Source organism: Microtus ochrogaster, chromosome 8 (assembly GCF_000317375.1).
Source record: "Microtus ochrogaster isolate Prairie Vole_2 chromosome 8, MicOch1.0, whole genome shotgun sequence".
Taxonomy (NCBI): domain Eukaryota; kingdom Metazoa; phylum Chordata; class Mammalia; order Rodentia; family Cricetidae; genus Microtus; species Microtus ochrogaster.
Window position 1 is genome coordinate 30,011,895 of NC_022015.1, and position 12,926 is coordinate 30,024,820.

A 12,926-nucleotide genomic window follows, 5' to 3' on the forward strand; every position below is an offset into this window, starting at 1 on the left:
GATCTTTATTTCTTTTGGCCCCCTAAAGTCCTCTGTCATGCTGCGTGGCTACCTAGGAAGATGAGCTCTTTTCACTTGTGACATGGAGAGACATGTTCTCAGAGATCCAACCTGCCTGTCTATTTTGTAGAAAATTTGGAAAATATAGATAGTATCACTTTTTAGGTTTAAGGCTAAGAGTAAATGGAAAATGGGGTTTAATATATAAAATTTTTGCCTCTCATAGCCAGAGGGGATTTTGATGTAATTCTGACAAGTATTTTTCAGATACTTGTGATTGGATGTATCCTTCTGGTCTTCTCTCTAGAAATTTACAGATGAAATCGTGTTATACTCAAGATACTAGACTTACATACCTTAATTTTATGTCATCGGTGCTTATGATTTCATGAAATATACTTCAAAATGTGATCTTCATAGCCTGGTAGAACTTATGGTACACTATTATATGACTATATCAGAACCTAATTACTCATCCTGTTTTCAGCCATTTGGATGCTTTCCAGTTTTTAATAAATATGGTGTTCGGAAAGGTTCATGCACTTAGGGTCTTGGCTAATCTCTGATTACTTCCTTGGAATTGATTTCTAGAAATGGAATTATTGAGTCAAAAGGCTGTGAGCACTTAGGTCTCTATGCAAAGTTCGGTTGGTTTTCAGAGAGTGTGTAGGAGTACTGAGAACTCTAGGAGAACGTCCATTTCTCCTAGAAATGAGCACCCATTTTTAAAAGAAGTGCTTTTTCTGTTTAGTAAATGGAAAACAGTTATCTCATCATTTTAATGTATAGCTGTGTCCTTCTGGAATTTTCTTTAGAAATTTACAGATTGGAATTATGTTATAGTCAAAACACTATACGCTTATACAACCTCATTTTATGTCATTGATATTTATCATTTCATGAAACATACTTCAAAACAGGATCTTCAGAGCTTAATAGAACCTCTAATATCCCAGTAGATGACTACATCAGAACCTAATTGCTGATCCTGTATGGTCATTTGAAGTAAAATGCCCCCCCCCCATGGAGTGACACTATTATGAGGAGTGACTTTGTGGGAGAAGGTACGGCCTTGTTGGAGAAAGTGTGTGGAGGCCGACTTGGAAATCTCACATATGTTCAAGCCATGCCCAGTGTCACAGACCACTTCCTGTTGCCTGAACCCAAGATGTAGGACACTCAGCTCCTTCTCTAGCACCACATCTGCCTGCATGCCACCATGTCACACCATGATGGTAATGGACTAGACCTCTGGAAATGTAAGCCACTCCAATTAAATGGTTTTCCTTTATAAGAGTCCGTGAGTTTGAAGCCAGTCATGATCTACAAAGTGAGTTCAAGGACAGCCATGGCAGTTATAGGGGAAAAAACTTGTCTCAAGAAACTCAAAATAAATAAATGAGTTCCCCTAGTAATGATGTGTCTTCACAGGAAGAGAAACCCTACCTCAGCTAACTAAGACATCCTGATTGTAGCCATTTGAGTACGTGTAATATGCCTTTTAGGTCCGATTTGGGTGCATGTAATACACCTCATAAGTCATATTTGGGTATATGTAATATGCTTTTTTATTTATTTATTTATTTATTTATTTGGTTTTTCGAGACAGGGTTTCTCTGCGGTTTTGGAGCCTGTCCTGGAACTAGCTCTTGTAGACCAGGCTGGTCTCAAACTCACAGAGATCCGCCTGCCTCTGCCTCCCAAGTGCTGGGATTAAAGGAGTGCGCCACCACCGCCCAGCTGTAATATGCTTTTTAAGTCAGATTTGGGTCCATGGAATAAGCCTTTTAAGTCAGATTCTCATACATGTACTACGCCTTTTAAGTGAGGTTGAACATAGTTTCCTAGGTGTTTCTCTTTTTTCCTTAAGAAAACTTCTATTGACCATTACTCTCTGGATGTGTAAGTCTGTCCATGCAATAAAGTACAAGCATGTGGATGTTTTAAGACTATAGGTGTCTACCCCAGACACTCAGTAAAAGTCCATATCCCATTGATGGCTAATGCTGGCCATTTCCTCTTTGTTCAGTTAGGCTTTGAATTGTTTCTACAATATTTTTTCCCCAATTTTATGTTTGTTTGTTTGTTTATCCACTTTAAACTCTTTCTACTTCTTCTCAAGAAGTTCAGGGAACCTCTTTTCCTTTAACTTCACAATAGCTTCCAAAGTAGCAGGTTTCTTTATGGCATTTTATACGCATTTGATAGGGGTTGGGTTTTGATCACCTCTGTCTTTCCCTTATGAATTGGTGCGGAAGTTGCCCTTTTAGAAAGGTAGTTCGTGAGTCTTACCGACTCGCAAATGCTCACTGTTGACTGGAGATAAAACCTCTGGTTGTGTCTTTTCTGTCTTTGTTGGGCACCCCACTCGGGCCCTGTGCTCTGCCAGTACCCTAATCAGGGTCATGCAGCAGGAAAGAGTTTGCTCTTCACAGGAGGAAACCCAAGTCTTGAGTTCAGCTTTGTCTGGGTCTTGCCTGACAATAGCTGCGTGAGCTACAGCCAGGACTCACAGTTCAGGACCCACCATCAGCTCAGCCTTGTGAGGGGGAGTGATCTGGTGGGTCAGGAAGACAGCATGGCCTCTCCATAACCTTTGTTTCTTGTGCTTTCTATATCTCCAGCTCTGTTAGAACTCGTTCCAACTCTACCACCGACACCGTGACTCCCGTTTTCCCTTTTCATTCTATCACCTTGCAGCACTGACAGAAGCCAGTTTGTGCCGACCCCTTCCTAGTTGTAGCTTCCAGGCTAAACCTTTGCTGCCCAGTCCCTCTGGTGTGGTCTCAGTGGACCTGAACACACCACCCTTCTGTACCTGCATCATGTGACCAAGTTTCTTCCTCCTGGCCCTCATACACTGCGGATGCTACCAAGGCTCCAAAGAAGAAGAAGAGCCTTCAACCCAAGCCTGGGGAGTAAGGATGTGTAACATTGATTGAAGTAAACCCTCTAGAGACCTCTGGAGTGTGCTGACCTTGTAAGAGGAAACTCTTATAGTCTGATCAGATGGCCTGAAAGGAACAGAGTCCTCCATGATGGGTGGATTGGTTGGGATCCTTGGAAATCAACTCTCTCCCCCTCTCATTCAAGTTCTTTCTCTTTAACTCTTAAGGATGTTGAGACCTCACTCAGTGGGGAAGGCAAAAGGTTTGGAGGCCAATGAGATTGCACTTGGCTGCTAGCTTTGGCCCCCCAGGCAAGTCACCCAGCCTTGCTTTATCTCTTTATTTGGAGGTACTGGGGATCGAACCTAGAGCTTCACACACTAGACATAAAGCACAGGCTCACACAGAATCCCTTAGAAGCACTAAGTGACCCCAAAGGTGTTCTGTGAGCCCCTGAGCCGTAAATCAGCCATTGACAGTTGGAAAATATAGGCTATCCATAGAGCTTTAAAGTCAAACTAGATGTAGGGGCCACCAAGTCCTGCCAAGGATGGCCTCCCCTACTCCCAGGTTACTTAGTGATGGTGGATTCAGAACTGCTTGGTCCTGGTTGGGAGTTTGGTTTGTGGGGACTAGTTGACCCATGGGCTCACAGCCACCTTCTCTACTAAGAATCTCTGCCCGCCTCCCATTTTCTCCAGGGCAGGGGTAGGGTATAGAGCCACTGAGGTTGGGAGCTGGTCCACCCTTCCTCCCAACCCTCCTCGGCAACTGGCTCCCTGTGAAACCAGCGGCTCTATGCTGGGACATGACAAATGACCAAAAAAAATCAATTTGTAATCTGATTGGAGGTTTTTGATTTCCTCTGATGAGTTTAAATTTCATTAAAAGCAACCTTATTCCAACATAAAAAGAATCCTTGAAGGGTAAAACAGGGGATTGTCTCACCCGGTATAAAGCATTCCCCACTCTTTTGTGTGATTTATTCATGGCGTTAATTGTAAGGGCCAGCCCGCGGTGTCTGCTGGCAGCTGTGTTGTTATCAGGGCCTGGGATCGGTCCGGGCGGGCTCAAAGCACAAGGACTCACATTCAAAACTCACTCTTCGGGCATATTGACACTTCAGTTATCAACAGTCCCTTTTTTTATCTGCGGGGAGGGCGCTCCAAGCTCGTGGGGCCAGAATAAGCTAGGAATCCACGCCATGCCTCTCGGAGTTCTCCTAATTGTATGTATTCTCTGAGAAAATGATCATCATGGCCTCTTGTCTTGATGAGAAATTGACATTTTCGGAGGACTTCTTTGGGTGCTCCGAGCAGGGGAGATAAGGGCCGGAGTTGTTTCAAAGCGGAGCAGCCTTTCTTTCCTTTCAGGGGCCTCTTTATTGCTCTCGTTGACCCACTTGATGAGTATGGATTTCACGAGGTCTTTTTCAGCATTTGAACTATAAAAGGTTCAGCACGACACCACCCCTTATAGACAAAAGATAACCTTGCCCTTTGAATATATTGATTCTTTATTAACTAGGCTGTTTAATGCAATGAAATGAGGCATTAGATTGAAGCCCATTTCAAGTGCTTTGAATAATCTTTAAAAGCTTGAAAGACCTTAAAGGGAGCCCTGACAATACTCGGCATTCACTTTTGAGAGAATCGGTTCTTGCTTCTGGTTTGAAACCCAAGCATTTGAACTTCTCTCTGCCGAGGTCAACAGAACCTGGCACACGAGCTCCAAAATCCTGAGCAGAGTTCCTGGTCCCACCTCAAAGGGATGAAGTTGGCCCTGGTGACAGGAGACTGGCCGTCCTAAGTGTGCTTTGTGCCAATAGGAACCTATTCCTTTACTGTCTCTTTAAGGCCAGCTTGCAAAGGCTCCTCACTGACGGGAGGGAAAGGTATTCACAAGTTTCTTTATGTTTGGAATAATTGTTTCCTGTTTTGCTCAGCAGAACAAGTAATTAAGATGACATTCGTGAGTACTAATTTAGATCACACTTACGTGACTGTGTGACAGAACCGCAAGCCAAAACATGTAAAGCCTGCCTCTCATTGAGGAGAAAATGGGAAGTGCCCGGTGAGATAGAATGGGGTAGCGGAGCTGAGCAGGGGCTGTGTGAACCAGAACTGGTGCTGATGGCTGAGCTCGCTGGAGTCCCAGCCTTGGCCTCCATCTATGTGGAGCCTCCAGTGGCCAGTGCAAAACGCCTCTGTGCCCATGACACGTACCGATACTGGAATCCATTCTCTCGAGCCATCGGCCTGGCTCCCATGGGCATGCTGTCTGCCCACAGCATTGACAGGCTCTTCTGACCTGGTTCTTGCCAAAGGGGACATAGGGATACAGGTAATGGTGAGGAGCCAGAGCAGGTGCTGTGCAGCCATGCAGTTCAGAAAGCTCATTACCACGCCTCCCCCAACCACAGGACCATTTGCAGGACTCTCCCCTCTCCCGCCCTGTGGTGTTGTGGCCCAAGTGGCTGTGACAGAAACAGTCCAGGCCTGAGTGTGTGGGCATCACGTATTCCTATGGTACCTGTGGCATCACAGCCACTGTAGGAATTGTGCCCATTGAGGGTTGAAAACTCTGGAAGGTTCTTCGAAGTCCTTTGGATCTTGGTGAGCCCTAGCTCTGGGGCCCAGGATGTGGAAATGAAATCCCCAGTTCATTTGTCAGTCATTTTAATAGGCAAACAGATAAAATTACCAAAAGTGAAATTCACAGACAAGAAATACTTTAATTAAATATTGTGTAAAATGAACATTTTTATACAGTTAAATATCTGAAAAAATGTACAGATAAAACAATCTTATTGTAGGGTCTCTGACAGCAAAATCTACCATTTAGTGAAGCTCTCGTTTTTTGACACAATGGAGCAATGAGGACACCGACTAGTCGGTCTACAACACAAACCGGGTGCGGGCATGAGGATACTTGCTAATGTGTGCGTGAGTTCTCTTTAGGTCAAACCCTTACTTACACAAAATAAATCGAGGCAATTTAGTTCCAAAGTGACTTCTCAGGCTGTTCCATGTAGCTACACCCTGTCAGGAGTCACAAAGCCAGAGTGGGACCCACTGACCACTGGGGACATTGTTTGTCTTATTGAGTCCCTTGAATGGACACGTTCTAAGTTATACATTGTTTCCTTATGTGTGTGTGTGTGTGTGTGTGTGTGTGTGTGTGTGTGTGTGTGTGTGTCTGATGTTGGAAAATTCCCTCCTTTTTGTTTTTAATATGACTTCTGCTGCTGCTTACAAAGTGTGTGCTCTCTGCAAGGGCAATGGGCGTGAAAGAAAAAGAAAAAGTAATTCTGACTCTTGGTCTCATGGTGGATTTGGCACTAACAGGCACAGTGTCTGAAGGAGGTCTTTCCAGTTAAGAAAGTACAGACTGTGCTGTTGGATCTGACCACAAACAGGTATTTTTTAAAATAAAAAAAGACCAGCCATGTTCCCATGACACCTCTCTAACATCGGGGTGAGCGTGAGTGGTCAGAAGCAGCAGACAGATGCAGGAAGGAGTGACTGACGGACTGAAAGTTTGTGCTTTTGGGGTGTTTGTGTGTGTGTGTGTATGTGGTGTGTGTTTGTGTGTGTGTATGTATGTGTGTGTACTGTGTGCATGTGTGTGTGTGTTGTGTGTTCATGTGTGTGTTCATCATCAGTCTCCAAATGTTAACGATTGTGGTATAACAGAGGTTCTTTGAAGTTCACTTTTAAGGCATCAGAGGAAGTTAATGTGGCAAACATTTGTAATTAAAACATCAGAAGTAAATTTTATTTTAAACTTTAGGCCTCTGAATTTTTCCAGTAAACACAGTTCAGCTATGTGGCAAAGTCCTAGGTGGCAGCTAAAATGACTTTTTTTTTTACATTCTACAAAAAAAAAATTTAAAAATAAAAACTAAACTAAGGAGCCAGCCCGGACGGTGTGGCCCCTTCACGGTCGCCCCACATGCACAGGATCTACTAGAATTTTCCGCGGCCGCTGACACCGTCTGCTTCGGACTATACAACAAACTTTTCTTTTCAAAAGTATTTGTTCAGATAACTTAAAAATAATATAAAAATAAACAATGAATTTGACTTTTCCTCAACATAAAAAAAGGGATGGAAAGTCCAAACAATAGCGAATGGTTTAGGTACAAATGAAATGGAAGGACAGTGACTCTTTTAACAAAACAGATCAGAGAGACAGTTCTTGGTGTCTGTTCTTTCCCTGTGTGACAGACAGCACTGGGCGGGATCAAACACCAATACAGACGTGAGAAAAGAAGGCGGGGAAAGCAATGTACAAAATTTCAAAGATAAATACAATATTTATAATTGATATGTTACAAAATAAAGTCCCTTAGCAATTGCAAGTGTTCATGGGAAAGGAAGTGTCACATGAAAGAGCATTTTATCCCTTATAAGACGCATAAGGAATAAAACTCGTTTTTCTAAATATTTTAAGTGGATCTGAAAAAAATCCAAGACAAGTGTATAAATATTTAGCTACAACTTTGGCAAAATCACAAAACTCTACAATTTTATAACCACATACAAAACACATCGGGGAAGAAGGGTCTAGAAGTCAAAAGGACAATTTCATGTACAAGAAACATAGACCTCACAGTAGCCTAAGAATGCAATAGGTTTACAGTGCGCAAAAGTTGAAAAAATGTTGCCGATCGCGCTTGCTTTAACAGGAAGCTCTAGGTGGGAGAATATTGGAACCAACAGACAGTAGCATATTTTTTTTTCTCTGTCAGTGTGCTTGTTGAAGGCAAGAGATTCGATATCAAAGTTACAATTTCTAACTACAATAAGTTACAAAGTTTCATTTCATTAAGATGAAGTTAAGCAATGATAAACCCTCCCTCCCTCCCTCCCCGCCACCCCGAAATTCACCTAGTCATATCCTCCTCTGTTCCAGTTAATGGCTCATACCTCCTTGGCCCCCTTTTTTTCACCACAAAAAAATATTTCACATTATAGAGATACACAACCATTGTGAATCTAAATATGAGTACAGAAAAATGTTTCGAGGCTTTTCTTCCTCAGTGTTGCATGGGCATCAAAATGGTGCATATTCACGAAGCTTCTCCCCACACAGATAGCACGCACTAGACAGCCAAGACGGAATCAGAAACTTTATACAAAATAGGCGTCGCTTTGTTTTCCTTAATCTTCAGGACTGAGAAATGTGAAAATATGAGAAAAGTTCAGTCAATAAAATGGAATTGTTCATGAAGAAGTAGGCTTTGTTCGCGTGTTGGTTCTTAACAGTTTAAATAAAATCTTTAAATGTCTTTTGTAGCATTCAACCGCTGCTGATGTTTAGTTTTGAAGGTATCGTTTCCATCAGCATGTCTTAGCACACTACATGTGTCCCCTGAAGTCCGTCCTTGGATGCTGGGTGCTGTGAAGGTAAACAGAGTCCCTCACATGGGCGGGACTACCAGCCCAGACATAGCTGCAAAAGAGAAGGAGAGAGCAGTTAATGCCGACCACCCCGCATGCGCACCCTCCTGCGGGCCCAGCTCGCTCCTCCTGGGCCAGGATCCACAGGGAAGCCAGACTCTGGCAACTCTCTGTATAGCCAGCTTTGCTCGTGGCAGAGGTGTGTTGGGAAGTCTACTTCTTGGGGTGAGGGCACACTGGTGGCAGGGTTCCCGCCAGCCTTTCCGGTGCTGCTGCCCTCTGTTAAGGCTTTCTCTGAGAGGGACCGCTCTCTGCTTTGCATATGTCGCCAAAGCAAAGGGAAGCTCACTCTCTGGAAAGACGGGAACCATCCTGGCCGTAGCTTGCAGGCCTTGCTTTTCCTAAGTGAAATTGGAGACTTGCCTCAGTTTCCCCCTCTGCCTTTGGGCCCAAGCTCTGACCTCCGACTAGCAGCTCTGTAGCGTAAAGGTGAGTCAGGCTCTCAGATCGAAGCCACACACGGCCCAACTGCTCTGGAATCTCAAGGCCACGGATTGATGGAGGTGCCACAGCATCTCAGAGTGCTGTTTTCTTCTCTTCATAAGACTAGAGAAGCTTGGCACTGAAGCGCCAAGTGCAGCCAGCTCTGTAGCGAACTCCTGGTCCGAATGTAATTTAAAATCTTTTAACTCTGGTGTTGTTTAATTTTTGTCAGAATGACTGTTCTCATTAATTTATGTATAACATATTAATACATTTGTTCATGTAGTGATGTGAGCTTCAATTTCTCAGTCCATTAATTTCAACGATATTAATTTATCTCCGACTCACCGTTACAACTTTATGGTTTGGCAGGCCCCTGTGTACACACTGCTTACGTGGTACCACCTAGTCAGCCTCGACGCTGAGGCATGTCCATGGACATCTGCCCTCACTGCCTGACTCCTAAGCAGCGCTAGCCTGGTGCCCAAGGACAGCTCTGAGGCCGCTGGCGACGCCCAGAGCCTGGGCGTCCCGTCGGCACTGACAGGTGTTTTGAAGACAATGAGTTCAAATCATTGATACCTTTCCAGTTCCTTTTTTGAGCATTAGTTCATCAAAGTGGAATATACCACCGACTTCACAAAAGGGCCAGTTTGTCTTCTCCACGGTTGCGTCCTCGGCACCCAGCAGAGAGCCTGGCACATAGTAGGCACTCAGTAAATACTGGTTGAAGGGGTTCATGTGTTTAAAGGAGAATGGGTTTGACTTTCACCCAGTGGAGCACATACCCAAGGTGGTGTCGGATAGAGGCCAGGTGACGGCCACCACTTACTTCAAGTAAGTGTGGCCCTGTGCATCACAGGGAGTCACGGGTGAGCCCGAAAGCCTAGGGGCACCCATATGGCTTCACCACCACACTCATTGGAGGTCACATGCAGCGTGAGCTGCCCTCGGTGCTGGGAAAGGTACTCCGTGTCTGTTCCACATGGCCCAACTGTGGACAGCTGTGTCCAAGTAGGGACTCTAATGCCCTCAGGCCAACCCTTCCCACTCTGAACTGAGAGTGAACACTCACTCCCAACCACAGACAGTCTTGCCACCCAGCAATGGTACACAAATGGCCCTGGGTTAGGATGCTCAGCCCTTTCCAGGAGAGAGCAAAGCCATATAGACTTGTTGTCCCAGTGGTGAGGTTGTAGATAAAGCTCTGCCTTATGGCAAGGGGAGCTGGCAGGTCTGGGATGGGCACCTTAGACGGCACGGTGACCTGTCATCTGTCTGAGATTATTTCTCCTGCCCCTTTAATAAGGAGGCAGCAAGCTTGGCACTAAGGGCAGGGTCATGCCCTTCACGGAGACGGGCCAGGCCTGGGTACTCTGTTTCATGGGGTTCTGCTCTTGCTGTAGTCTTGTTCCCCCTCAAGGGAGGTTCCCACCCCTTGGGGCACAGAAGTGCTACTAGACAAAACCTAGAGGCAGAATCTGGTACAAGTTGGGGACTTGAGGACCGGGCCTATAGGTGGCTGTGGGACAGGAAGGAGGATGCCAACCAGTGAAGCACATGCAATGCCACAGGCATGCAAGGGGCTTGGGAAGGGGCCATGGGGTCCGAGCACCCACCCACGCCGCCCTCACCTTGCAGTCCGTTCCCGTTGGCGCTGGTGCAGGAAGGAGGAGGCGAGGCTTGGGGCCGGACCACAGGCGCAAAAGCGCTCTTCTGTTTCACTGCGGAGATGACATTGGCAGGTGAGAATGAGAAAATGCCGTGTGTGCTGCTACAGTTTGAAGGGAGGGTGACCGAAGAGGCTGCCATGGTGGGGCTGGACGGCACTACTGCAACAAAGCAAACACGGTCAGCACACGCGGGCTGTGGCGCAGCACCACAGCGAGAGCTCTGAGGGCCTTGCCTCGCACGGGGAGGGGCCACAAAACAAGACATGACATGCTTCGGCTCGGCCACTCTGGATAACAGGCAAACGCTTTGGGGTGGGGGGGTCGGGCTTGCTCTTCCAATTGAGCAGCCCCGTGTGGTTCAGATTTTATTCTGGTGGCCAATGGGATGGCGTTGTTGGGGAGGGCTGTATTAGGTCAATTTGTGGTTGTCATTTGGACGCCCAGCCTCTGGGGCCACCCTTCCTTTTATCCAGTAGCTCACATCACAGAACATCCAAGCAATACACACACTCGACTTTGTAGTGAATATGAATCTGTGTGATGACGTGTGACAAAAACAGACACTTACTGCCGTAGGGAGAGTTAGCGGAGGAGCCATTAAGAAATCCAGGCGAGCCAGGGACCCCTAGATTGGCCATGGCGCCACTTCCATATCCATTCATGCTAGTGCTGACTGTGTTGTAATTGGACTGCTGGGGAGTACTGCTGGGGACGTAGCCTCGCGGGGACACGCTGCTTGTATTGCGACTGTAGCCGACTGTTAAAATCCCCCCCCGGCCAAAAATAACATTATTATCAGTGACAGACACTTGGGGGGGGTTTCCCCGAGAATCTATATCATATATTCAACATTTTTAATTGACTTTATGCTTCCTCTCGCCCTGGTGACTCTAGCCAGCTTGGATAATCTTATCATGCCAATCCTACCACTGGTGAGACCTGTTCCATCTATGTTGGCGTCGACGGACGGCGTTTCATGTCTAACCTTTAGCTGTTTCCACACATTGCTTTAGAAGCAATTGTCAACAGCTTGGATTCCTGACCTGCTACCCAACTCTCTCTGAACTTTCAGCCTCAACAGACCTTCAAATGCCATGGCTGACAAAGAGAGCTTGTTTATGGCCGTAACTTCCCTGGAAAGACTGTTTTAGGGGTCTTCATTTTCAGAGCTGCTGTCTCTGTGAGCGAGGGTGGGGTGGGCGCCATAGCTCCTGGCCTGCTGTGGAATGTGGGTAACTGGAAACAAAGCCAGCGGTGCAGTGGGGTGGCTCTGAGGTGGCTGCCTGAGATGCTTTTATAGATGATGTGCACTAAACTGAGCTCCAAGGATGCCAGATTGTGACCTCAACAGTCCTGGTTGCTGTTCTATAGGATAAGGTACACCATGAGGGAAAATGGATGTTCTTATCCATGGATCCAGACCAGGATGGGAACCCAAATACCGCCCATGACACATCCAAGAAGGCTCCTCCTGGCTTCCTACAGCTGCCCTATGGCTCTGCCCATTCTTGCCAAAGAACACAGGGTCACTTACAAATAAGCTAAGGGACACTTCTAGCAATACCAGGGAGCTGGGTGGCAGCCGATGGAGCTACTGTCACTAGGACTGGGCCCTCTGAGTGTTCTCTGCCCAGTACAGCTGGAAGATGTGCAGCAAGGTTTTCCCTGCAAGAAGGAACCAGCCATGCCTAAGGGCATGGAATGCGACCAGCACTCCCCAGCTGGGTCCCAACACCTCCACCTGCAGCTATGGCCTCAACCCACCCTGGGGAGCGGCCTACCTTGGTCATTGGCTTGTGAGGTCTCTGACACATTAACCGCGAGCTGGCTGCTGAAGGAGTTCACGCCCATCATGCCAGTGTGCGCCGGTGTGTTGCCCAATGTGGGAATCTGGTTGTGATTGCGGGGAACGCTGTACAATGCTTCAGCGATGTCAGCCGCTCTCTTCAGGATGATCTCCTAGAGAAACAGCAATGCATGTATAAACCGAAGATGTCATTCAAGGCCAGGTTCCGGTGGCCAAATCCCACGTATCGTGGGCCTGTCCACTTGGTAGGGCAAGCAACAACTGCATGGATGCTTCTAAGTGGCTACATCTTGTCCTTAGATCTGTAGCTCCAAGCCCTGGGACAGGCAAAAAGCTGCAGAGTCGGAATTAAAGAACTGGGCCACCTCCAGAGGAAATGAGTATCTCTTCCCTGGGGCCTCGTGACCTGCAAGAACAAGCTATGGGATGCCCACAGGCCCCCCCGGAGCCCCAGGAATACCTACTGCTCCTCACTCACCACTGAACACTGTAGGACTTCAAAGATACCCCCTTTCGGTGGACCACCCTCCTCTACTTGTCTTTCTCTATATGAATACTTCATGTGAGGCCTGGCTATGGAGCTACCGTAGGGCACTTGCGTGCCTAGGAGACCCATGGTGCCCGTCTGAACCGTGAATGCTAGGGTAGAGGGAAGGGGTAGACAAGTGGA

At 46.6% G+C, this 12,926-nt stretch overlaps 1 protein-coding gene across 3 annotated transcripts in view; it reads right to left on the reverse strand.

Moving 5' to 3' along the window:
* Window positions 1-7,775: 7,775 nt before the first annotated feature.
* The window catches only part of Ebf3 (EBF transcription factor 3), a 116,275-nt gene continuing 111,124 nt past the window's right edge, over window positions 7,776-12,926 (reverse strand). The window contains exons 13-16 of one of the 3 annotated variants that reach the window (XM_005351429.3): window positions 12,231-12,408; window positions 11,018-11,206; window positions 10,411-10,500; window positions 7,776-8,345 (exon numbers count right to left, since the gene is read on the reverse strand). In XM_005351429.3, the coding sequence (XP_005351486.1) occupies window positions 8,314-8,345; window positions 10,411-10,500; window positions 11,018-11,206; window positions 12,231-12,408 (489 nt within the window). In that variant the 3' untranslated portion in view covers window positions 7,776-8,313. Of the gene's footprint in view, window positions 8,346-10,410; window positions 10,609-11,017; window positions 11,207-12,230; window positions 12,409-12,926 lie in introns of all 3 variants that reach the window. The other 2 variants (XM_026781056.1, XM_005351427.2) reach the window with 2 other exon arrangements.